A 27242-nucleotide genomic window follows, 5' to 3' on the forward strand; every position below is an offset into this window, starting at 1 on the left:
TTTTGAGGCGGATCAACAGTCTTTAACGTAAAAGGGGGATGTGTTCAGCCACAGGTTCCGGAGCCATTTGCTGGCCAAGTTGTATATGCTGAGAGTATCAACTGCTTCTTTGTCCATCGCTTATCCAACAGTGACCTATACGACGAGGCATGAATTTTAGTTTTTAACAGTTGTATCATACTTTTTATACTTTTTGAGGCGGATCAACAGTCTTTAACGTAAAAGGGGGATGTGGAAAATAACCATTTGGGCAGGGGGGGGGGGGGGTTACTCGAGAACCCTTAGAGCTAGAGGGAGCTAATTTTGGATATAAGCTTCTATGGGGCCAAAGTTACTTTTAAAATTATCGTTGACCCCCCACCCCCCCCCCCCCCCAATCAAGCAACCCTGCGGGGGATTTAGTCATTTTTTTCAAATTCTTGAAAAATTAACATGGTCTCAAATGATTCCAAATTGCCTAATTCGGCGAGAAATACAATAAAAAAATATTTTTTGGTGACAGCTGTAAACGGCGGCGGGAGCGGCGGTCCCGCCGCCGTTTTTTTTAAAAGATACCAATAGTTGGGGTAATTAGTGACCCAGCCCAAAAGGTTTCATCCAATTATCTCCAAAACTAAGGGAGTAGCACCCAAAATAAAAGTCTAAACAAAATTGTAAGTAAAGGGGGGGGGGGGGGAAATGTGGTGACTCGTCATACGACATACCAGCAATTTTATTTTGGGTGCTACTCCCTTAGTTTTAGAGATAATTGGATGAAATCTTTTGGGCTGGGTCACTAATTACCCCAACTATTGGTATCTTTAAAAAAAAACGGCTGCGAGACCGCCGCTCCCGCCGCCCGTCGCCGTTTACCGCCGCCACCAAAAAAATCTTTTATTGCATTTCTCGCTGAATTAGGCAATTTGAAATCATTTGAGACCATGTTATTTTTTTCAAAAATTTTTCGCCTTACAAGCAACCCTGTGGGGGATTTAGTCATTTTTTTCAAATTCTCGAAAAAAAAAACATGGTCTCAAATGATTCCAAATTGCCTAATTCGGCGAGAAATGCAATAAATTTTTTTTTTTGGTGGCGGCTGTAAACGGCGGCGGGTGGCGGGAGCGGCGGTCCTGCTGCCGTTTTTTAAAAAAGATACCAATAGTTAAGGTAATTAGTGACCCAGCCCAAAAGATTTCATCCAATTATCTCTAACACTAAGGGAGTAGCACCCAAAATAAAAGTCAAAACAAAATTGTAAGTAAAGGGGGGGGGGGAAATGTGGTGACTCGTCACACGACATACTGGCAATTTCATTTTGGGTGCTACTCCCTTAGTTTTAGAGATAATTGGATGAAATCTTTTGAGCTGGGTCATTAATTACCCCAACTATTGGTATCTTTAAAAAAAACGGTTGCGAGACCGCCGCTCCCGCCGCCGTTTACCGCTGCCACCAAAATATTTTTTTTATTGCATTTCTCGCTGAATTAGGCAATTTGGAATCATTTGAGACCATGTTTTTTTTTCTCGAGAATTTGAAAAAAATGACTAAATCCCCCACAGGGTTGCTTGTAAGGCGAAAAATTTTTGAAAAAAATAACATGGTCTCAAATGATTCCAAATTGCCTAATTCAGCGAGAAATGCAATAAAAAAAATATTTTAATGGCAGCGGTAAACGGCGGCGGGCGGCGGGAGCGGCGGTCTCGCAGCCGTTTTTTTTTAAAGATACCAATAGTTGGGATAATTAGTGACCCAGCCCAAAAGATTTCATCCAATTATCTCTAAAACTAAGGGAGTAGCACCCAAAATAAAAGTCAAAACTAAATTGTAAGTAAAGGGGGGGGGGGGGAAATGTGGTGACTCGTCACACGACATACCAGCAATTTTATTTTGGGTGCTACTCCCTTAGTTTTAGAGATAATTGGATGAAATCTTTTGGGCTGGGTCACTAATTACCCCAACTATTGGTATCTTTAAAAAAAACGGCTGCGAGACCGCCGCTCCCGCCACCCGCCGCCGTTTACCGCCGCCACCAAAAACATGTTTTTTTATTGCATTTCTCACCGAATTAGGCAATTTGGAATCATTTGAGACCATGTTATTTTTTTTGAGAATTTGGCAAGAAATGCAATAAAAAATTTTTTTTTGATGGCGGCGGTAAACGGCCGCGGGAGCGGCGGTCCCGCCGCCGTTTATTTTAAAGATACCAATAGTTAGGGTAATTAGTGACCCAGCCCAAAAGATTTCATCCAATTATCTCTAAAACTAAGGGAGTAGCACCCAAAATAAAATTGCTGGTATGTCGTGTGACGAGTCACCACATTACCCCCCGGGCCCCCCCCCCCCCTTTACTTACAATTTTGTTTAGACTTTTATTTTGGGTGCTACTTCCTTAGTTTTAGAGATAATTGGATGAAATCTTTTGGGCTGGGTCACTAATTACCCCAACTATTGGTATCTTTTAAAAAAAAAGGCGGCTGGACCGCCGCCCACCGCCGTTTACAGCCGCCACCAAAAAAAAATTTTTTATTGCATTTCTCGCCGAATTAGGCAATTTGGAATCATTTGAGACCATGTTATTTTTTTCGATAATTTGAAAAAAATGACTAAATCCCCCGCAGGGTTGCTTGTAAGGCGAAAAATTTTTGAAAAAAAATAACATGGTCTCAAATGATTCCAAATTGCCTAATTCGGCGAGAAATGCAATAAAAAAAAATTTTTTGGTGGCGGCGGTAAACGGCGGCGGGAGCGGCGGTCTCGCAGCCGTTTTTTTAAAAGATACCAATAGTTGGGGTAATTAGTGACCCAGCCCAAAAGATTTCATCCAATTATCTCTAAAACTAAGGGAGTAGCACCCAAAATAAAATTGCTGCAAGTCGTTTATGAGAAACACCCTATAGTATAATCCACCCGCCCCCCCCCCAAAAAAAAAAAAAAAATTAGGGGTTTGGGGGTGAGTGGGTGGTCAACGATAATTATAAAATCAAATATAGGCCTACAAAACTTGTATCCTAAGGTTTGCTCCATTTATCTCAAGTCTTTTATGAGAAACACCCTAGTATAATCCACCCGCCCCCCCCCCCAAATTAGGGGTTTGGGGGTGGGTGGGTGGTCAACGATAATTCTAAAATCAAATATAGGCCTACAAAACTTGTATCCCAAGGTTTGCTCCATTTATCTCAAGTCGTTGATGAGAAACACCCTATAGTATAATCCACCCGCCCCCCCCCCAAAAAAAAAAATTAGGGGTTTGGGGGTGAGTGGGTGGTCAACAATAATTATAAAATCAAATATAGGCCTACAAAACTTGTATCCCAAGGTTTGCTCCATTTATCTCAAGTCGTGTTCGACGATAATTTTAAAAGTAACTTTGGCCCCATAGAAGCTTATATCCAAAATTAGCTCCCTCTAGCTCTAAGGGTTCTCGAGTAATTCGTAATTTTTTATCATCCCTATACTCCCCCCCACCCATTGGACATTCTTGTATCATTGTGCAGTATTTTATCTAGAATTTTTTTTCAGTGGTTTTTAACACGAGATTACGAGCGGTTGTACTTAATTTAATCGTATAAAAAAAACTAAAATACAAAATATTTAGATTCAAGAAGACATTAGCAGGCAAAGATCTTTTTAGTAGAAATATTCCTTTTTATATTTAACTAATTTCACGTTGACTTGAACAAACGTTTTCGAGAAAGTTGGCTTTAAATATAATAGATGATTTTAATGCAAGTTCTAAGATCGCAAGATTATTATTTCCAATTTTCAAATGTTGTCCAATTAACAATATTTGATGTCCTTGGAAATAATAATCTTATGAACTTAAAACTTATGTTTACTTGATTCCTGTTCCAAAATGATAAAGGGTGTAGTAGCTTTCGCAATATTGGATAAAGTTGTGAGTAAGATTCCAGTCATACGCGCTTATTAGGTCAAACTGTTTTTAAATATGCGTTTAATTATACCATGCGCTTTGTCAACATTAAAAACAGTTTGACTTATAAGCGCATTTGACTGGAAGCTTGCTCACAATTTTACGCAATATTGCGAAAGCTACTTTTCCCTTTGTTACAATTTAGCTCTCTATGATATTTTTATGTTGTGTTCTAGATTGCGACATTGATATTAAGCCCCAATGGATGTAGAAAATACGTGGATATTTTGAAAGGCGTAATTATGTCGTAATTTTGCTTAATAACATGGAACTCGTTTAGTGGTCAGTAGTAGGGGATGGGATTGGGTTAAAGTTGATTAAGGAGGGAATCGTTATTTTAGCCCACTGGGTGTTTCATTTTTTTTAAGAAATGAAAATCTGGTGTAAGATCCAAGTAATCATATATTATTTTTTATCCTATTGGTTCCTTTAGTATTAAAATATTGGATTCTACTGAAAGATAAAGAAACTGTGACCAGGTCTTCTGAGGCATTGAATATCATGGCACTTGGCAAGGTGTGTGCCGTCAACCACAGCGACTCCGAGGGGAATCCAGCTTTTTTCAGAGGCAGAGTCGAGAAGATGAAGAAGGATGGTTCCCTTGTCAAAGTTTTTCTAATGGACGAGGGTAAGGTTTTTTAGTTATATCAATGGATATATTATTACTTGGACTAAAACTAAGATTCTCCCCCTTTGCTCCACACTACACTTCTACTGTATGAACTAACTGACCAATAAAGTTGAAAGTTTCCCCCTTTTCCCCCTTAAAAATATAAATGTATGTTCTACATAATTGTTTCTTATATTAATGGATCCTGCGAGAGAGGAAGGGGGTGGTGGTATTGTTCACCATCTTTTTTCACATTTGTCAAAAATATGTATAAGTGAGAAAATATGTAGGAAAAGGAAACTAAGTATGTAAACTGTACTGCAGTATTGCTTGCTTCAAAACCGATTAATATCCGCTGGATAAAAACGGTTCCCAGCCTTACTGAAAAATCATATATAGCATTGTATTATGGACAATTTTCCACTAATAATAAAATAAAAATCATAGAATTAATACCAGTTTTACATTATTACTTTTATTTAGACTAGCGGCTACGCCCCTAGAGGCCTCTAGTGGCACTTTAAATGTTTTTGTTTGTTAAAGTTAATTTTTTATGTACGATACCACCTTATTTGACGTTGACGGTTGAAGTCTCCCAGATTTTAAGAAAATTTTCAATTTTTTGTCATTTCTTTTGGGAGGGTGGTAGCACCCTCCCCCAAAATAGTTAAAAACCTTCCCAGGATATATGAGAATCTACCCTGTTAAGGAGAACCCGATCGGTTTAGCGGTTAGCGAGATCCTTCGGTACACACAGACAGACAGAGACACAGACAGACAAACATCCTGTTACTTTAGTATAAGGATATCCGCGGAAAGCTGTCTATGATACGATGCGATAAATAAGTAATAAATCTTTCTAAATCCGATTTTTTATTTCCTTTATTTATAAAAATTTCTAGGTCTAACTATCAGCTGTGCTCCAACAAAATTGTACAAACTAGAACATGGCAAAAGATTCGACTATGAACAGCTACCTGGGCTTCTAATGAAATGCTCTCTGGGCACACCTTACTCAAAGTGGCCTGAAGCCGTGGACAAAATGTTTGTTGAACTGATAAATGAGAATAAGAGCGAGCTGACCGTAAAACCTCTTACAGTTCTGGATGGAGTTATCCATGTGGATCTTGAAGATAGCGAAGGAAGCTATGTTGAATTGATGAGAATGTGCGAGAGCGAGACACGCAGCAATTCACCTGTGACTAGCCCTGCTGAAACTGCTGAGGTTTACACCACTGACAAAATTGAGGTAGAAAAAGCTAAAAATGTTCCCGTGGTTACCGAAGAAATTGTTAAGCAGCAGCCCATCGTTCAAAAAGAACCAATCGCAATGCCTAAAGTTCTTCCTAGTCCATTTAAATGCGTTGTCACTTGGATCAACAGTATGGAGGACTTATACGTCACCAGCATTGAAGCCCACAATATGGACTACTTTGAACTTCTGGAGGCTCTCATCACAGAAGTTAATGAAGGAAGATCCACTCAACTTAAATCTGCCAAAGTTGGTCAGATGTGTCTGATTGAAGTTGATGAAATATTTCAACGTGCTGTGGTGAAAAGTGTGGATGGGAACAATGTTGAGGTTTTGGCAATAGATGAAGGTAATGGATTTATCTATTTAAAGTAATTCGCCTCCAAAATTTAATCTTTGAAAGATAAGTCAGTACTAATACTTTGTATTGGACTTAATTTGTATTAAATGTAATCCTATTATATTAAGTAGTAAGTTCTTTTTTGTCTGTAAAGAAGGATCTCGCTCATCAATAAACAGATATGGGTCTCTTAACAGTGAAGCTACTTTAGGGAAGGATTTTAGCTATGTTTGGCGAGGAAACCTCGTTTCCCACCCTCCAAAGATAAATCGCCTCTTGAAACTAAATACTCCCAAAAAATTCTTTTTTTAAATTGAAAATGGGTGAGGGTATCTTCCTTCCCCTCTCCTCAAATGTTTAGGGGCTTTAGCGCAAGTTTCTATCTAAAGTGTCCTTTGATGGCCTATATTCAGTTTTTGTTCACGATTAAATTAAATATTTTCCTTAGTTAATAGTAAATGTTATGTAGACCTATAAAAATAGAGTTCAATTCTGTAAGGGCTAATATCAGCCACCAACTGATAGTAGTCCTGTGTTGTTGTTTTTCTTGGTATATGTCGCCATTCTTTTTTTAATTATTGCGTTTTGTTTGAAGGACGCCAGGTAAGCCTCCCAGTGACATCGCTGTTGAGTCTGGCTAAATTTGAGGACATGCCTGGTCAAGCCATCCATGTGGGACTGGCAGATGTACCAGAGGAAGCAAAGGCCCAGTTGGATATTTTCAAGCAGATTATCTCCATCGACGAGAGGGTGACCTTCCTGGCTAGGCCAGAGAAGTTTGTCGGAGACAAGCTGATGATCAAGTTGTTTGAAATATCAGAAGACGGAGAGCTCAACATTTTGGATTATTTTGAATAAAACTCGTATTTTATGTTACAGTGTAATGTATTTTTACATTAAGCGCATAGTTTTTTAAGTGCTGTCCCGTTTTTATTCTTATAGTACATGATGTACTAATGTTAAGCATTAACATATAACTTTTGTATAAATCTAACTATATTTTGTTCGTGTAAAGTATATTACTGTATTAAAATAATGTAATAGTTTAAACTCGTGTTCAGTTCAAGAATTTGAAGTGATTTTTTTTAACATTCAAGTTACTTTTGTTACACCTACGGTATCTTTTTTGTTTTGTTTTTGAGACACTAATATTTTAAATATTCTATTTTCCATATATTATGCTTATTTTTGTCACGCAATTTTTTTACTTGAGCCTACCATAAGGCATTCTCAAATGAGAGTAATTTTAAAACACACTATTTGTATCATTTTTTTTTGCAAATTCTGTATAAAAATCTTTACTATTCTACCTCCAGTATATCTATTTCTGACAGTTTATTTTAACAGTTAACCAGTGCTAATATTGTAATTTTTTTGTTGATGTTTTTTTTTTTTAGATTTGATATGTGCCTTTCTTGTATATTTTATGTGAGCTGAGCTCGGCTGAAACTTATCCATATCAAGGTATAGTTATTTATCGCATCGTATTATAGACTGCTTTCCGCGGACAGTAAAATGAAAATTTGTAGATTAAAACCAGTTTTGTTCGCCCTAAAGGCCCGGGCTTGCTAACCAATTTTGTCTTGATTTTACGATTTGTATTTAATGTTCTTGGAAACAGTCTGTAATTCGATGCTGACCATGATATTTCAATACGGCCGATAACTGGTTCTAATCCACCGAATATTAATCGGTTTTGAAGCCATACTGGAAAGTTCTACAATTTGTCGACTTTTAGATCTACTGGTGTCATCATCCCTCACTGACCGTATTTCCTACTCTTAACCTTTCATATCTAAAACTTGTTATCTCCCTTCTCTCATCCTTGCATCTCTTTACGTAAAGCTTGTATGAATGAATTTATTATTTCTTCTTACACCAGATTATCATGAAATCTAATTAAATGAAACTTGTAGCTAGCTGAAATAACTATCTCCAACCATACCCTTTATCGCATCCCCTTCCCTCCTACTGGATTAACGAGCTGACCAACAAATGATGTCTGTTATAATAGCAACCTAAATAGACGATAATTTTTCCCTTCATTATTATAATATCTACTTAAATCCTACATCTATTGACATATTTAAAACTATATTAGTTAAACAAATAAATCTATTTTTTTACATTCAATCTTTCTATTAAAATAAATATTTAACCCCAGCTTCAAATAAGATTAATGACCTTTATTTATTACAAGCTACGCAAAGACGACATTTAAACGCCATAGTTAGAGTAATGCCGCGTTTATATTCAATCATATGTTCCCCCTCCACTTCTCTGGTCTGTCTGTCCCAACAGAATATTTTGTAACAAGTTAAATTGTGTTATATTTAATTTAAAAAGAATATTTTAATTAATCGCATCAAATATTATTTTGTATAGTGGTAGAACAAATTATAGTAAATAAATCTCTTACAGTCTGTAAAGAATATGTGTTCCCAGAATCGATAATTATATATTTGGATGTTGCACCAGATTTTCATAAACGTATACTCTGTTAATACTCGCAGTTGGCTAAAATGATCCCTCCCCCTTTTCTACATGATGAACGAACTGGCTAATCAGAGGTCAATAGTAGTAAGCTAAATTGTCAATTTTCTTAAATGCAGATATATTCACATTTAATTTGTATCTATCGTTAGCTTGCAAATATATATACTCCATAGCCTGGTTTTTTTTATACTAGATTTTTTCTTATATTATGTGTCAATTTTACTTAGGGTAAGGTTAAAGTTAAAAAATTGCCATACGAGTCCTAACAAATAAAAGTTATAAATAAAGTTTTAAATTTTAAAAACGTTGTAATCTTGTATTTAAAATATTTTTAGTATTTAGGCCATATTTAAAAGAAAATGTGGTCTAAAGTTTTATGCATCGGTTGTTTTAATGGAAACTTAATCGATATAAGCAGATAATTTAACCAGTGGTGTTCACATAGATTTGCTATAAGATTGGGAGGGGATATCAAGGAAATGTATTTCACCCTTATTAAATGTCCTTGTCCAATATAATTTTAATAGAAGTAGATTGTATATGGACAGCTTATTGGTAAGGGCGTTTATCCCTTAGGGGAGGTGTTAGTTTAACTATCTACAAGTTGTTATATTATAATATGTTGCAATACCCAAGTAACAATAAACCCATTTCTGTGATTTATATATTCCTAAATATTCAGATAGTCCAGGATGTTGAGCTTAAGCTCCCTGGCGCGAGGCAGCACAGCGCCCCTGCTCCGTGCAGCAGCTTCTGCTCCTGCCTGCAGACAACAGAGCGGTGGCCCTCCACCCAAGCTAGAATGTTTCATTGATGGCAAAAAGGTCTTGGTTGATCCTGGCACTACTGTACTGCAGGTAAAGGAAATTAATTTGTACAATCTAAACAAATGGCCATTTTTAATATCTAAATCTTAAATCTAGAGCAATTATAAAAAAGTTAAAGATATGAATAAAAGTATGTTGATCTATGACAATACACCCGTTTCTTAAATCCTCAGGGGTGTATATTCTGCACAAGATTTTTTTTTCCCCTGCTACAAAATTTTTATTTTTTTCCCCCCTAGTTTTTTCTCACCGTGAAGGGGGGAAAATGGAAAAATATTTAAAGAACTCTATATTTTATCCCTCCTACCACACATTTTTTTTGGTTTTTTCACCAAGGAGGGGGGGAAATGGAAAAAATAATTTTAGTTTTCTTAATTTTTACATTTTTTTCCCTTCAACCACTTATTTTTTATTTTTTTCCCCCCCCTGAGCAGGGGAAACCATGTAGAATATACACCCCTTTAAATCCTTCTTATGCAAGTTGGAAGGGGGGATCGGTGATAAGGAAAATATATTTCTTTTTAAATGGCGTTTGAAACTATCCTCGTTTGTCAGACGTTTTGAATTTGGAGGTGTGGCTCCATTTTAAAGTTTCAACGATTTTGTTAGGCTGCCGCCATGGTCGGAGTTGAAATTCCAAGATTTTGTTATCATGACAGACTGTCCATCGCTGGTAACTGTCGTATGTGTCTGGTTGAGGTGGAGAAATCTGCTAAACCAGTTGCGGCATGTGCCATGCCCGTTATGAATGTAAGTAGCCTTTATTTATAAGCGCTTTGTAACAACGACGATTAAAGGTCTATTTTTCCGTCTTTGATAGATTAGAGAAAGCCTTCAGGAATATACTCTAACTACTGTAAGCCTGTCGTAAGTTGACCCAACATCCGAAATTGGATGTCTCCATCTTCAATAAAAAGTTTCCTGTATAAAATTTTTCTAAATTAAAAAAAATATTTCTAATAAGATAGTACCAAATATTCAAATTTAATTTTCATAGAATGCATCTTTTTTAGGGATGGAAAGTAAAAACCAACTCTGACTTCACACGTAAAGCCCGCGAGGGTGTTATGGAGTTCTTGCTGGTAAACCATCCCCTGGACTGTCCCATCTGTGATCAGGGAGGAGAGTGTGATCTCCAGGTAAGTCAAGGATACTGGATGGGAGGCCAGGGTTGATTAAATTACGATTTTCTTATTAGTAGGTATTTGATATTGATAACGGCAAAAAGAGACATTTCTCAAATCGTCTAATTAAAAAAGGCATCACCAGTATTGCTCAAAATCAGCTGGATTAAATTTGATTCTGCACAATGTTTTAAAACTTATATTAGCGTATGATACTGTAGGAATGTGTTCGGAAACGGTATTAAAAAAGGGGGGAAATAAGGGGGGGGGGGAAGTTTGTACACTTATAGGAAATGAAATTCAGTACCAATGTTTGGGAGGGTCGTATGGGTTTGTTTTTAAAGTTATCAACCTAATTCTTTTTGTAGGCTCTCTTATATGACTTGATATACACGTATTTCTTTGAAAATTGAATTTCGGTACTTTCCTTCTAGGGGCTTGTGGAGCAAGAGACCCCTAAAACACAAAAAAAATGTGTACTGGGCTTATTTTTGAAGATGTCGACCTGATTTTTTTTAAAAATACTTTTTTAACTAAACCGAATTAACGAACCATTACAGATTTCATTTTGGGACTTTCCTCTTAGGGGCTTTTGGAGCAAGAGACCCCCAAAACACAAAAATATGAGTACTGGGCTTATTTTTGAAGATATCAACCTGCTTTTTTTATATAAAAATAATATTTAAACATAACCGAATCTACGAACCATTGCAGATTTCATTTTGGGACTTTCCTTCTAGGGGCTTGTGGAGCAAGAGACCCCCAAAAATCATAAAAATATGAGTTGTGGGCTTCTTTTTTAAGATATCAACCTGATTTTTTATATAAAAATACTATTTTAACATAACCGAATCTACGAACCATTATAGATTTCATTTTGGGACTTTCCTTTTAGGGGCTTGTTGAGCAAAAGACCCCAAAAACACTAGATATATGAGTTCTGACATTATTTTTTAATTTATCAACCTGATTTTTTTAGGAACACTTTTTTTAACATAACCTAACTAAGAAACCATTACAGATTTCATTTTGGGACTTTCCTTCTAGAAGCTAGTGGGGCAAAAGACCCCCAAAAAATATTTTTAGAGATATTGAGCTGATTTTTTTCATGAAAACTTTTTTCACATGTTTGAACTAGGTAGCCACTAATAATTTTATTTTGGCACTTTCCTTTTAGGGGAAAGTAGGGTAAAACACCTCCAAAACAAAATAAATTGAGTTCTCAGGTTATCTTTAAAAATAAGCTTAGAACTCATATTTTTAGTGTTTTTGGGGTCTTTTGCTCCACAAGCCCCTAGAAGGAAAGACCCAAAATGAAATCCTTAATGGTTTCTTAGTTCGGTTATGTCAAAAAAATATTATTTTAAAAAGATCAGGTTGATATCTTTAAAAATAAGCTCAGAACTCATATTTTTAGTGGTTTTGGAATCTTTGCTCCACTAGCCCCTAGAAGGAAAGTCCCAAAATGAAATCTGTAATGTTTTCTTAAGGGGGGGGGGGGGGGGGGCGTAATGACATTTATTCGTAATCCGTGAGCAAAATGGTCTTAAAATTTAGCTAGACCCTTCAAACTTGGTATATAAGCCTAGTCCTATAGGTATTACATCTAAATGGCAAAAAAATCTAAAATTTTTTATTTTAAGGTTAGGTTAGGTAAGAAAAACCCTGCGGAAATGGGGGTTTTAGGATTTTTTTGGTCTATTTTGATGTGGAAACTTACCTTAAATTGTTTTTTCTTAGGTTTTTAACTTAAATACACTGTATCTATTCATATGAACTTTATTTAAGATGATTTAGCAAGTCGGGGACCGACCCCAGGGGGCTAGGTGGGTGGCCCGCAGGGGTTAAGTGCCTTTTTCCCAATACATATGTTGTGATACATCTAATTATAGGTTTTTTAGGTCAAGGAACTCAAATTTAGAACTAAAATAAGCATTAGACTAATCTGAAGCTAGCCCCAGCGGGCTAGGTTGGTGGCCCGCAGGGGTTAAGTGCATTTTTTCCAATATATATCATGTTATATATCAAATTATAGGTTTTATAGGTGAAAGAACTCAAATTCTAAGCGAAAATTAGCATTAGACTAACCTGAAGCTAACCCCCCCGGGCTAGGTTGGTTTTCTGCAGTGCTTAAGAGCATTTACCTAACCTAACCTAGAAACTTACTTATATTTTAACATGTTTTTTTTTATAATTTTTGTCTATTAATGATGACTTTATCTAAGATAATCCAGCAAGTCGGGAACCGACCCCATCGGGCTAGGTTGGTGGCCCGCAGGGGTTAAGTGCATTTTTTCCAATATATATCTTGTTATATATCAAAATATAGGTTTTTTAGGTCAAGAAACTCAAATTCTGAGCGAAAATTACCATTAGACTAACCTGATGCTAACCCCCCCGGGCTCGGTTGGTTTTCTGCAGGGCTTAAGAGCATTTACCTAACCTAACCTAGAAACTTACTTATATTTTTACAGGTTTTTTTCTTTAATAAACTGTATCTATTAATGAGGACTTTATTTAAAATGATCCAGCAAGTTGAGGACCGACTAATCTAAAGTTAGCCCCAGCGGGCTAGGTCGGTGGCCTGCAGGGGTTAAGTGCATTATTTTCCAAAATACATCTTGTGATATATCAAAATATAGCAGGTTTTTAAGAAGAACTCAAATTCAGAGCTAAACCATTAGAATAATCTGAAGCTAACCCCAGCGGGCTAGGTGGTTGGCCTGCAGGGGTTAAGTGCATTCTCCCAATATTTTTGTTGAGATACATCCAATTATAGGTTTTTTTAGGTCAAAGAACTCAAATTCAGAGCTGAAATAAGCATTAGACTAATCTGAAGCTAACCCCAGCGGGCTAGGTGGGTTGCCAACAGGGCTTAAGTGCATTTTACCTAAACTAACCTAGAAACTTACATTTAATATGATTTTTTTAGGTTTTGTTTCTCAAATAAACTGTCCATTCATGAGGATCTTATTTCAGATGTTCAAGCAAGTCGAAGACTGACCTCAGCGGGCTAGGTGGGTGGCCCGTAGGGGTTAAATGCATTTTTAGAAAAAGTATGTGTTATCATACATCAAATTATAGGTTTTTTAGGTCAAGAAACTCAAATTTACAGCTAATAAAAGTATCAGACTAATCTGAAGCTAGCCCCAGCGGGCTACTAGGTGGGTTGCCTGCAAGTCTTAAGTGCATTTTACCTAACCTAACCTGGAACCTTACTTGTTTTTTTAGGGTTTTTTCTGGAATAAACTGTGTCTATTTATGAGAACATTATTTAAGATGATCAAGCAAGTCGGGGACTGACCCCAGCAGGCTAGGTGGGTGGCCCGCAGGGGTTAAGTGCATTTTTAAAAAGTATGTGCTGTCATACATAAAATTATAGGTTTTTTAGGTCCAGAAATTCAAATTTAGAGCTAATAATTGAATCAGACTAATCTAAGCTAGCCCCTGCGGGCTAGGTGGATTGCCTGCAAGGCTTAAATGCATTTTACCAAACCTAACCTAGAATCTTACTTTTTTGAAGATTTTTAATTGAATAAACTGTTCATGAGAACATTATTTAAGATGATCTAGAAAGTCGGGGACTGACCCAGGCAGGCTAGGTTTTACTTAGATACACAGTGTTCAGTCCTAAAGCCATCATTTAAAAGATTCTTCATACAGGAGGCTGACCCAAGGAGGTCCCCAACTTGCTGGATCATCTAAAATAATGTCCTCATTCATAGACACAGTTCATTCAAGGAAAAAACCAAAAAATAAGTAAGTTTCTAGGTTAGGTTAGGTAAAATGCACTTAAGCCCTGCAGAAGATCTACCTAGCCTGCGGGGGTTAGCATCAGGTAAGACTTATGCTTATTTTAGCTCTGAATTTGAGTTTCTTGACCGTAAAAACCTATATTTTGATATATAACAAGATATATATTGGAAAATAATGCATTTAACCCCTGCGGGCCACCGACCAAGCCCGCTGGGGCTAGCTTCAGATTAGTCTTATGCTAATTCTAGCTCTAAATTTGAGTTAACTGACCTAAAAAAACTTATAATTAGATGTATCACAACATATATATTGGGAAAAATGCACTTAACCCCTGCGGGCCACCAACCTAACCCGCTGGGGTCGGTTCCCAACTTGCTGCATTATCTTAAATAAAGTCCTCAATAATAGACAAATTTTATTCAAGAAAAAACATGTAAAAATATAAGTAAGTATATAGGTTAGGTTATGTAAATGCTCTTAAGCCCTGCAGAAAACCAACCTAGCCCGGGGGGGTTAGCTTCAGGTTAGTCTAATGTTAATTTTCGCTCAGAATTTGAGTTTCTTGACTTAAAAAACCTATATTTTGATATATAACAAGATATATATTGGAAAAAATGAACTTAACCCCTGCGGGCCACCAACCTAGCCCGATGGGGCTAGCTTCAGATTAATCTAATGCTTATATTAGCTCTGAATTTGAGTTCCTTGACTTAAAAAACCTATAATTAGATGTATCACAACATATGTATTGGGAAAAAGGCACTTAACCCCTGCGGGCCACCCACTTAGCCCCCTGGGGCCGGTCCCCGACTTGCTGAATCATCTTAAGTAAAGTCCATATGAATAGATACAGTGTATTTAAGTTAAAAACCTAAGAAAAAACAATTTAAGGTAAGTTTCCACATCAAAATAGACCAAAAAAAGCCTAAAAACCCCATTTCCGCAGGGTTTTTCTTACCTAACCTAACCTTAAAATAAAAAATTTTGGATTTTTTTGCCATTTAGATGTAATACCTATAGGACTAGGCTTATATACCAAGTTTGAAGGGTCTAGCTAAATTTTTAGACCATTTTGCTCACGGATTACGAATAAATGTCATTACGCCCCCCCCCCCCCTTTGGTTATGTTAAAACAGTATTATTTTTTAAAAATCAGGTTGATATCTTAAAAAATAAGCTCAGAACTCATATTTTTAGTGTTTTTGGGGTCTTTTGCTCCACAAGTCCGTAGAAGGAAAGTCCCAAAATGAAATCTGTAATGGTTCGTAGATTCGGTTATGTTAAAATAGTATTTTTATATAAAAAATCAGGTTGATATCTTAAAAAAGAAGCCCACAACTCATATTTTTATGATTTTTGGGGGTATCTTGCTCCACAAGCCCCTAGAAGGAAAGTCCCAAAATGAAATCTGTAATGGTTCGTAGATTCGGTTATGTTTAAATATTATTTTTATATAAAAAAAGCAGGTTGATATCTTCAAAAATAAGCCCAGTACTCATATTTTTGTGTTTTGGGGGTCTCTTGCTCCAAAAGCCCCTAAGATGAAAGTCCCAAAATGAAATCTGTAATGGTTCGTTAATTCGGTTAAGTTAAATAAGTATTATAAAAAAAATCAGGTCGATATCTTCAAAAATAAGCCCAGTACTCATATTTTTGTGTTTTGGGGGTCTCTTGCTCCACAAGCCCCTAGAAGGAAAGTCCCAAAATGAAATCTGTAATGGTTCGTTGATTCGGGTATATTAAAAAATTTTATAAAGAAAAAATCAGGTCGATATCTTTAAAAATAAGGTCAGAACTCATATTTTTAGTGTTTTGGGGGGTCTTTTGCTCCACAAGCCCCTAGAAGGAAAGTACCGAAATTCAATTTTCAAAGAAATACGTGTATATCAAGTCATATAAGAGAGCCTACAAAAAGAATTAGGTTGATAACTTTAAAAACAAGCCCATACGACCCTCCCAAACATTGGTACTGAATTTCATTTCCTATTAGTGTACAAACTTCCCCCCCCCCCTTCTTTTTTTTGTCCTGAAGACTTAACAGTTTCTACAAAATATGGTATCCCATGACTCATTTTCATATCCTCTAATAACGAGTCTAAATTATACTACAGATAGATATACATTATTATATTTTCAGAATAAGATTACAGTATCTAACCTTTAAACATTATTTTAAATTCTTTTTGACGTAATAAAGCGTTAATATGCGTTGCAATTTTTGAGTATTACTTCTTGTAACTTTGTTGTTAATATATGTAAACATAAATATTTTTACAGTCATAGATGTTTCTTGTATTCAGGACCAGTCCATGGCCTTTGGATCTGATAGATCCCGCTTTACCGACACTGAGCTTACAGGCAAGCGCGCGGTTGAAGATAAAAATATTGGACCTCTTATTAAAACTGTAATGACAAGATGTATTCATTGTACAAGGTAAATATTATGAACTAATCAGGGTCTGCACAAGATTAATTTTTCCCCAGCTGCAAAAAATGATTTAATTTTTTCTACTTAATAGTTCTCTTTTCATATTAGCTTTTTTTACCTTATTAAAACGAAATGCTGAACATCGCTCTTAAATACACGTTTATCTGCTGTTATCAATGATAAACTTCTGAATTTGTTTAAAGATTCTTATTTTTACATCTTAACAGCTTCGCTTCTTATGTTGTCATCCTTGTTGTTAACTTGTTGGAAAAAATTAAGCGATTGAAATGTTACAGATGTGTCAGATTTTCCTCTGAGGTAGCTGGTGTTGAGGACCTTGGTACTACCGGCCGTGGTAACAACATGCAGATCGGTACCTACGTTGAAAAAATGTTAATGTCAGAACTTTCCGGCAACGTTATTGACCTGTGTCCCGTCGGAGCCCTGACCTCTAAGCCATACGCCTTCATGGCCAGGCCATGGGAGACCAGGAAGACAGAAACTATTGATGTTTTGGACAGTGTTGGCAGCAACATTGTGGTGACCCACAGGACTGGAGAGGTTCTCAGGATCATGCCAAGAATGAACGAGGATGTAAATGAGGAATGGATTTCCGATAAGACAAGGTTTGCATGTGATGGCCTCAAGAGACAGAGATTGACTACTCCCATGCTCAAGGTAGAACTAAACAATGGCACATGGTTTTTATCAACACTCAATGGGGGCTATAAGGGGCGCCGTTGCTCAGTGGTAACACACTGAGCTACGGTGGTGAGAGTTCGAGTTCAATTCTCCGTGTGTTGACTCGAATTTCTCATTCGCAATAATAATCACGCATATAAAAGGGGATTATTGAGTAAAATTAGATACTCAATAGTCACGTACATAATATCAGTACTACTCTAATCCCAAGCTCCTCTGCGGAGAGCGTCATTCATTACGGGGACTTAATTTGGGACAGCTGCCATACTCGGCAAGGGTGAGGTAATAACGAGTAGCTCTCATGAGAGAGTGGGTCAAGTCGTAATGTGCTTGAACGTGGAGCTTGATAGCTTTAATGGCTAGACAAAAGTGTCTTAGCCTACTCTATGACTACTTAGGCCCAAACCCTAAGAAACTATGGCCAATCAATCAATGGGGGCTATCAACACCATCCTAAAACAAGAAATTTAGTTGGATTGTCTTCTAAATTTTTTTTCACCCAAAAAATCTGCTTTTCATCCCCATTTGCTAATCCCTATCCCTAAAATTTTTAAAGATATTTTAGTTTAAACTTATTTATTCATAATTTTAAAAATTAAGAAAAACTTTAATTATCATAGAAACATTATTACTAACAAGTCTTATCTTCATAATAAAAAATTTTGTTTTGGTTTCCAGAGACACCTTGTTTCGGATAAGACATAATCTTTTTTTTAAGGATGCTTCCGGTAACCTGACCCCTGTGAGCTGGGAGGAAGCCATTGTGTCCGTGGCTAAGATGCTTGACTCCACTCCTGGAGACCAGATAGCTGCTGTGGCTGGCGGCCTTGCCGATGCCGAGTCTCTGATGGCCCTCAAGGATCTGATGAACAGGCTGGGTAGTGAAGCTGTCTGCACTGAAGAAATATTCCCTGACGTAAGATTTTATACAATACCTATTATCTTTTTTAAAAATTCTTCCTAGTTCTACAACGTTTGTAACTGGTTTTGCGATTGACAATTGAAATCTATTTTTATCTCGTAAGCATAAGTAAAAATCTGAAAATTTATTTGCATCACAAAGGATAGACAATTGTTCTACTTAACCATAGAAAACTTGCATAGCTAATAATAATGGGTTTTGTATTTCTTAGATCTTGCACCAGATTATCATGGTGTATATTCTGCATGGTTGATCATGATATGGGGGGAGGGGGGAGAACTGAAATTTTTTTTTTAAATTTTTCTCTCCTCCTCGATATAAAAAAATATAAGAATATGTGGGAGGGGAGATATTATGAATAAAATAAAGAGCTCTAAAAATATTTTTCCCTTTCCTTGCTAAAATAAACAAGGAGTAAAAAAAAAATTGCAGCAGAAGAAGTATGAATCTTGTGCAGAATTAATAGTTAAACGCGTAGCTAGCTTTACCCCTCTTCTCTCTCCAACAGAATGAACGAACTGACAAATGTATGATTTCCATTTTTGGAACCTAAATTGACGATTGTTTTTCCACTGTCATATTATCCACATATATTCTATATCTATTTGTAAATATTTGTAGGATGGAACAGGTTCTGATCTGAGGTCCAACTACCTGCTTAATAGCGGCATTGCTGGAGTCGAGGAAGCTGATCTTGCCCTCCTTATCGGAACAAACCCCAGGTAAAAAGAAGCGCCTAATTAATTTTTAAGGGAAAATCCGGGATCTAAACAGATAAGACAATGGCCGTTAAGTTAATGTATATGTCTTCAGTGATGATACACAAATTTTCGCCTTCTGTAGAGAACATAAAGTGGTTGAAACGTTACGAAAAAGAAAACGTTATATTAAAACTTGGGGACATGTGTATTGTGTAATTAACACCCCAATTATCCTCCGACCTTAAAAAAAAGTAAAACTGTGCTGTGTATTGTTTTACATACATCATTTTCTACCCCAAGGCTTTGATTTTTGTAAATGTTGAATCAACATTGCACTGTTGATACTTACCTTCTAAATTTCAAGATTTTCTCATATTATTTTACTTATTGCACGCTAGCTTTCAATTGGATTTTAAACTAAACGAACACATTATTTTTAGATTCGAAGCCCCTGTATTCAACGCAAGATTGAGAAAATGTTGGATTCACAATGAGCTGGACCTAGCTGTTGTTGGTCCCAAGGTTGACCTCACTTACGATTATGAGGTAAGAGATGCTCCTTTTTTTTATCTTAGAATGTAATATCTCAATAAAATTATTCTGAATCTCCATTGCCTATTCTAACTTAAGTTAATTCTCAAATCTAACTCAACTGAACTAATTTCATTCGATTTATGTTGTATCTTTCAGCACCTCGGAGAATCTACTGACGTCTTGAAGAAGCTGGCTGACGGCAGCCATCCATTCGCTGCTAAGCTTGCATCTGCCAAGAATCCTGTTGTTATTGTTGGAAGCGAGGCTCTACAGCGCCAGGATGGTGGAGCTGTACTCAGCCTGGTCCAACAAATTGCTAACAACGCACGGGTAAGGATAATTTGTTTTCTTCAAATTCTGTTCCTATAGTTAGGCCTCTAAAAAATTCTCAAAAAAAACAAACAATCAGATTAAGCTCTTACAACAGATTTAATGGTGAATAAATTCATAAATAGTAAATACATTAAGTATCCATTCCCCAAGAGTGTATAATTTTGGTTTAGATTCATTTTTTTTCCAAGGCTGAAAAAAAATTTCTTTTGCCTAATCCAGAACAATGAACATGTGCGTTATTATTGGAATGTAGGTGCTTGATTTGATCAATGTATGTATTTTGATTTGATTATATTTGCCCTTTTATACTTTAATTATTGATGCTAGCAAAAAGAAAACGTAATTTTATAATTCTTCATTTCTTTTTATCAGGTCAAAAGTGGTGCTAATGCTGAATGGCCAGTCCTGAACGTGTTGCATCGTGTTGCCAGCCAGGTTGCTGCGCTTGATCTTGGCTACAAGGCTGGTGTTAGCGAGGCCAGAAATGCCAAGCCCAAGGTTGTTTGGCTCCTAGGAGCTGATGCTGAGGCCATTACCAGAGAAGACCTTCCTCAAGATTGCTTCGTTATCTATCAGGTATTTGAAAAACTGTAACCAAAAAGCAAATTTTTGATTTTAAAAAAATGTCATAAGACACAAGTTTTTCTTGTAAAATTCATTTTGATGAAAAATTACATTACCTTTAATACTTGAAATTGTTTTATTACCTGAAATACCGCCCCCTCCCCCCTCTTACAACAATATGTTAATTCTAAAGGGGGGAGGCGGATGTGCCACTTTTTGAAACCATAACTAAAAGTCAAAGGAACTCGACTAAAAAAAAGTTACAGGTCTTAGATTTTGCATGGCAGTTGCTTTATAGGGTTACAATATGGAACAGTGAAGAAACGACGGCGCATCCGCCGAGAAATTGCAAAAAAAAATTCAGCGGGAAACGGCGGTTTTTGGCGGTTGCGCCACCGTTTCTTCACAGTTCCATATTGTACCTCTTTAAAGCAACTGCCATGCAAAATCTCAGACCTGTAACTCTTTTTTTTAGTTGAGTTCCTATGTTGACTTTTAGTTTTGGTTTCAAAAAGTGGCACATCCGCCCCCCCCCCCCCCCCCCCCCCTAGTACTTATCACAATTTTTAGAACTAAAGGGAATGAAATGTACCCACTATTTTTTTAACATGGCTTGTTTTAAGGGACATCACGGTGACGCTGGAGCCGCTATTGCAGACTGCATCCTTCCTGGAGCTGCTTATACTGAAAAACAGGTATTAAGTTTATTTTTTTCCGTTAATACATTTGAGGTTTGGTGTGAGGCGGATTAGACACTTGAAACCAAACCTAAAGCAAAAAGGGCACAAAACCAAAAAGAGTTACAGCACTGGAATATGGCATAGGAGTTGCACCAATGAGGTACCGCGTAAATATATGGCGAAAGAAGAACCGCTCCTACCGACAGTTTCCGAAGAAATTTTTTTTCCAACTAAATATCTCCTATATTTTTGCTTTAATAAAAGGTTGTATCAAATACTTAAATCTTACCATAGTAAATTAAACGAGAAAAAACATTTAAAAAATCGGCTGTTTGGTTCTGTCGCCTTTTCACACTTCCACATTGATCCTCATTACAGCAACTTTCATGTCGAATTCCTTTCTGTTTGGTTTCAAAAAGTGTCTCATATGCCTTCCACTATTTGATTAAAGAAAAGAAAACTTAAATGTGTTGTGCATTTGATTGATTGATTGATTGATTGGTTGATATATTGAATATTTAATAATTCATAAATATTGCAGGGCACATATGTTAATATGGAGGGAAGGTCCCAACAGACATTCCCTGCTTTAACACCTCCCGGAGAGGCCAGAGAAGACTGGAAAATTATCAGAGTAATCTCAGAGGTCATCGGAGAAAAACTTCCTTACGACAAAATTCATGAACTTAGAGGAAGAATGGCCGAGGTATTATTTCATTATTTAAATTGCGTAGCTTCTCTCCAACTAGAGTACATCCGACTGTCTTATCCGTGAAGAACTATGAAGAGATGGAAGGGGTACAATCACCAAGCACATTAATAAAGAGCAAGTTTTTTAATTAATTCCACATTTTGCACTTCATCCTAGTACAAGAAGTAAAGTGTATTTGTTAGTCCGTTAGGATCTAGCTAACTACCGAATCAACTGAGTTCTCAGTTTTAGAGAAAGCTTCACATAGGTCCCGGGAAGGTTGTAGGCCCTTTCCGTTCTAAATCTCAGTTATGGTGTGGTTTCAGGCTATGTACCGCCTCTCCTGCAGAGTACAACGGGCAGAGTTGCTAGTATTTGGTTTATTTCTACTTAGCAATAATTTAATTTTTTTATTTATTTTAGGTTTGCCCTGCTTTAGTCAGATACGGTACCACTGAACCTGCAAATTTCTTTGCTCAATCTGTTGCCATGGCCAAGAGCATCAAGGCACAGGTGAGCTCCTCCAACCTGGACGTGAGCAAGAAGGTGCTGGAGGACTTCTACCAGACAGACAGCATTAGCCGTGCCTCCCCTACCATGGCCAAGTGCGTGACCGCTGTGAAGCAGGGTAGAGAGAACAAGTATGCCAAGTCTTAAACTATGAACAATCATCAGACTTTAGAACAGTGAATTTTACAAGTCATTAATTAAAGTAAAAAGGAGGAGAAGATTAATAAATGAATGAATTATTATACAAATTATTTAATTTGCATTGGTGTTTATGTTTTTAAAACCTATGAAATATATAGATATTTAAATTAACTTTTCTTAATACAAATGTTTAATAAGGTTTATTTGTCATCTTGTTGAGACTAACTGGGCTGTTGTGAAATGAAATGGCCCAAATCTTGTTTCAAATTTAAATTTTCTCGGAAGGAGCTCTTCGGATGTAAGGGGGGGCGGGAAGTTTGTACAGTTATAGGAAATGAAATTCAGTACCAAATTTTGCCCTGGCCGTTTGGGCTTGTTTTTATAGTTATCAACCTAATTCTTTTTGTAAGCGCTCTTATATGATTGGATCTAGCTGTAAAACTTTAAAAATTGAATTTTGGGACTTTCCCTTAAAGGGGCTAGTGGAGCAAAAGACCCCCAAACACTAAAATTTTAAGTTCTGACTCTATTTTCAGAGATATTGAGACGATTTTTTTAATGAAAACACTTTTTAACAAAACCTAACTAAGTAGCCAATACAAATTTCATTTTGGGACTTTCTTTCTAGGGGCTAGTGGAGCAAAAGGCCCCCTAAAGACTAAAATTTTAAGTTTTGAGCTTATTTTCAGAGATATTGAGATGATTTTTTTTATGAAAACTTTTTTCACAAAACCGAACTAAGTAGCCATTACAAATTTCATGTTGGGACTTTCCCTTAAAGGGGCTAGTGGAGCAAGAGACCTCCCAAACACTAAAATTTTAAATTCTGAGCCTATTTTCAGAGATATTAAGACGATTTTTTTAATGAAAACACTTTTTAACAAAACCGAACTAAGTACCTAGCCAATAAAAATTTCATTATTGGACTTTTCTTCTAGGGGCTAGTGGAGCAAAAGGCCCCCCAAACACTAAAATTTTAAGTTCTGAGCCTATTTTCAGAGATATTGAGACGATTTTTTTAATAAAAACACTTATCAACAAAACCGAACTAAGTAGCCAATACAAATTTCATTTCGGGACTTTCCTTCTATGGGCTAGTGGAGCAAAAGGCCCCCCAAACACTAAAATTTTAAGTTCTGAGCCTATTTTCAGAGATATTGAGATGATTTTTTTTTATGAAAACATTTTTCACAAAACCGAACTAAGTAGTCATTACAAATTTCATTTTGGGACTTTCCTTCCAGGGACTAGTGGAGCAAAAGACCCCCCAAACACTAAAATTTTAAGTTCTGAGTCTATTTTTGGAGATAGAGACGATTAAAAAAAAAAAAACACTTTAACAAAACCGAACTAAGTAGCCATTACAAATTTCATTTTGGGACTTTCCTTCTATGGGCTAGTGGAGCAAAAGACCCCCAAAACACTAAAATTTTATCTTCTGAGCCTATTTTTAGAGATATTGAGATGATTTTTTTATTGAAAACATATTTAACAAAACCGAACTAAGTAGCAATTTTAAATTTCATTTTGAGACTTTCCTTCTAGGGGCCAGTTGAGCAAAAGACCCCCCAAACACTAAAATTTAAGTTCTGAGCCTATTTTCAAAGACATTGAGTTGATTTTTTTTAATGAAAACATTTTAAACAAAACCGAACTAAGTAGCCAATACAAATTTCAGTTTGGGACTCTCCTTCTAGGGGCTAGTTGAGCAAAAGACCCCCCAAACACTTAAATTTTAAGTTCTGAGCCTATTTTCAGAGATATTGAGATGATTTCACATAAATGAACAAGGTACCTACAGATTTTGATTTGGCACTTTCCTTCTAGGGACAAATGAAAATGCGCTTGAATCAATTCACAGTCATAGTATCATTTTGAAATAATATGTAATACAGACTGGCCAGAGTGTACGTTTTGTACGTTTTGTACGTTACGCATCGAATCTGTGTACGTTCTGGACGTTATTTTGATATGTGTACGTAACGTATTTTAAAATTTGTATTTTTGTACGTTTTACGTTTTTTTTTAAATAATAAGAATCAAATATTAGCAGAAAAGTAATTTGTATGTTTTGTACGAAAATTTTAACAAAAACTATAGGTGTATTATATTAAATAAATTCAATATTATCTTAAATTTTCATAGAACAAAAATATGTAGGTAAATTATGCATATATGTTATTAAAACTTACAGTTTAAATTTATGGATTTGAATTATATGTCCTATAGATTTAGTTTAAACTATTGAACAGAAAGAGATATGCAGTTGACTAAATTCAAGTTTAAATGCATTTCATGCAACTACCCCTTTAATAGATTTTACGATAATTTTTTTTAAATTCTTTATATACTTGGGTAAATTTTCCGAGATATCATATGGTGCTCAGTTTAGGATTAAGAAGTCTTATTTTTTGGTATCTTCAGTTTTTAAAGAATAAGAATCAAATATAAGTATAAAAGTATTTGTATATAGTTATTTGTATTTGTACAAAAAGTATTACAAAAATAGTATATTATCTATAATACAAAGTAGAATGATGTCTGTCCGTCTGCTTGTCCGTCTGTATATCAGAAGCTTAATATCTCAGTAACCACTGAACCTATTGGGCTCTACTCTTCATGGAATATACCTAATAGTCCTGTGATGGTTTTTTGCTTTTTTTTCTTTGGGGGAGGGGACACTTAAAGCTTTTTACTTTCTACTAGGATTAGAGGCTTCGCCCCTAGCCTCTAGAGGCTTCGTCCCCTCTTATATAGAATCGTTTGTTGGAAATTTGTCCAAAAAAAATATAAAAAAAGATTGTGATTATTTTTTTCATTTAGGCTTCGCCCCTGGGTGCGGTGAGGGTTCCCCCACCCCGCTGATTTGCATTAGTTTATAAAAATAAATTGAGGGGTGGTTGATTTTTTTTGGAGGGTGGGTTTCCCACACTCTAAGAAAATAGCCTAAAACTACCACAGGACCAGTAGATATATTCCCTGATGATTAGAACCCAATCTGTTCAGTGGTTACCAAGATCTTAAGCTTTAGACAGACAGGCACTGATTTACTTTGTATCAAAGACTAGTATTTTCTGAGATCTTTAGCAATAGACAAAATAACCCTATATCCTATTATATATTTATCCTATAAATCCTTTTTTTCTGTAACGAAGAATCTCGCTAACTGCTGAACCGACATGATCATTGTGAGGTTGTAGGATATTTTCTCTGTCCTTCCATATCCCTTCAAGAACCTGTATTCAAAATGGTAGAAATATAGCCTAAAACCATCTCGGTAACTGTATGAAGTAGTTATGAAAATCTTAAGCATCAGACAAAAAACTTACTACTTTATTTAATAGAATATACTTAGTATTCCTAGATTTTCTTTTTTTCATGGTTTTCTCGACTTCTATTCAAGATAGACGGCTGAAATTTCCAGGAAATAAATAAATTCACATTCTACATATTTTCAAAAAGTTTCTAGTTTAAGGTTTGTCTATTTGTTGCAGTGCTAGATCGAATCCTAGATGTATAGGTTTTTGTGATTTTCTCTACTCATATTCCTGATAGACAGATGTAATTTTCAGGGATTGTATTAGTTTTCATTCTTGATACTTCCACTAAATTTCATTGAGATTTGCTTATTGGTTGAGGGGCTGAATTTATTTCTAGATATTTTTAAAAGGTTTTGTGATTTATTTAAATAAGTTAAATGCTTATTTTTTACGACACTACTCTATAAGTTTATATAGTTCCCAGATTTCCATTCATAACTTTTGAGCTTCGCTACTTAAGGATGTTGTCATCCTTGTTTTTTACTTTTTATTTTTAAATAAAAAAAATGGGTTTTTAATTCAACTCCCCCCCCCCCCTAATCAAGTTCCTCTAGAGGCCTCTAAGGGCGTAGTCGCTGGTCCTTATAATAGGATATACTTTGTACATAATAACAGGATGTCAGTTTGTTTGTACATAAGAATCTCGCTAACCACGGAACCGATATGGTTCTCCTTAACAGGATAGCTTCTCATAGGTTTTTGGAAGTTTTATAACTATTTTGGGGAAGAGTGTCACCATCCACCCTCCCAAGAGAAATTGACTTTAGAAAAAAAACTATCTCCTCCCCCCAAAAATGAATTTTAATTGCTCATTGATTTTAAGTTAATTTTTTTCCAGATGTCTATAAATAACTTTTGAGCTTCGCTACTTATGTATGTTGTCATCCATGTTTTTTTATTGAATTCAACTCTCCCCTCCTCAAGTGCCCCTAGAGGCCTTTAGTAGCGTAGACGCTAGTTCTTTTAAATAGAGTAAGAGGATATCTTGTGTCTGTCAGTTCGCTATGGTTCTCCTTTACAGGTAGCTGCTAGTAGACTTAAATGTATTGATAATAGGTAACTAGGAAATTATTTAACTTATTTTTATTAGGAATGTACGTTTTTTGTACGTTTTTTTACTTTTTTTATGTACGTAACGTATTTTTTTTGTGTACGTTATGTACGTTTTTTATTTTCAAAATTGGCTGGCCAGTCTGGTAATATTCTGAAGAAAAAAAATACATTAAGAGGACTAGATAAAGGTTTCATAATACTAGGTATAGAAATACTGCACAAAGACTAAAAATGATGATGTATCCTAACAAATTTTTTTAAAAGTCAAAAACTATCTACATAATAGAAAACATTTAAGTTTTCAGTGTAAAAAAAAGAAAAATATCAGTTCTCAATTGGTGTTTCAA

General features: G+C 35.9%; 2 protein-coding genes across 2 annotated transcripts; both read left to right on the forward strand.

Moving 5' to 3' along the window:
- The first annotated feature begins 6 nt into the window (after positions 1-6).
- On the forward strand, positions 7-7511 carry LOC145317968 (uncharacterized). Its single transcript, XM_080159259.1, has 5 exons — positions 7-147; positions 3576-3595; positions 4391-4539; positions 5424-6122; positions 6709-7511. Exons 3-5 carry the CDS (start codon positions 4413-4415, stop codon positions 6969-6971), a joined length of 1089 nt encoding a protein of 362 aa, XP_080015385.1. The 5' UTR covers positions 7-147; positions 3576-3595; positions 4391-4412; the 3' UTR covers positions 6972-7511.
- Positions 7447-22709, forward strand: ND-75 (NADH dehydrogenase (ubiquinone) 75 kDa subunit). Its single transcript, XM_080159256.1, has 14 exons — positions 7447-7577; positions 9292-9466; positions 10046-10186; positions 10450-10575; positions 16617-16750; positions 17041-17422; positions 18165-18362; positions 18990-19090; positions 19510-19615; positions 19760-19933; positions 20309-20512; positions 21124-21195; positions 21722-21886; positions 22295-22709. The coding sequence occupies exons 2-14, from the start codon at positions 9302-9304 to the stop codon at positions 22526-22528; spliced, it is 2202 nt and encodes a 733-aa protein (XP_080015382.1). The 5' UTR covers positions 7447-7577; positions 9292-9301; the 3' UTR covers positions 22529-22709.
- The last annotated feature ends 4533 nt before the right edge of the window (positions 22710-27242 follow it).

Source organism: Acartia tonsa, chromosome 4 (assembly GCF_053477335.1).
Source record: "Acartia tonsa isolate MP-2025a chromosome 4, ASM5347733v1, whole genome shotgun sequence".
Lineage (NCBI taxonomy): Eukaryota > Metazoa > Arthropoda > Copepoda > Calanoida > Acartiidae > Acartia > Acartia tonsa.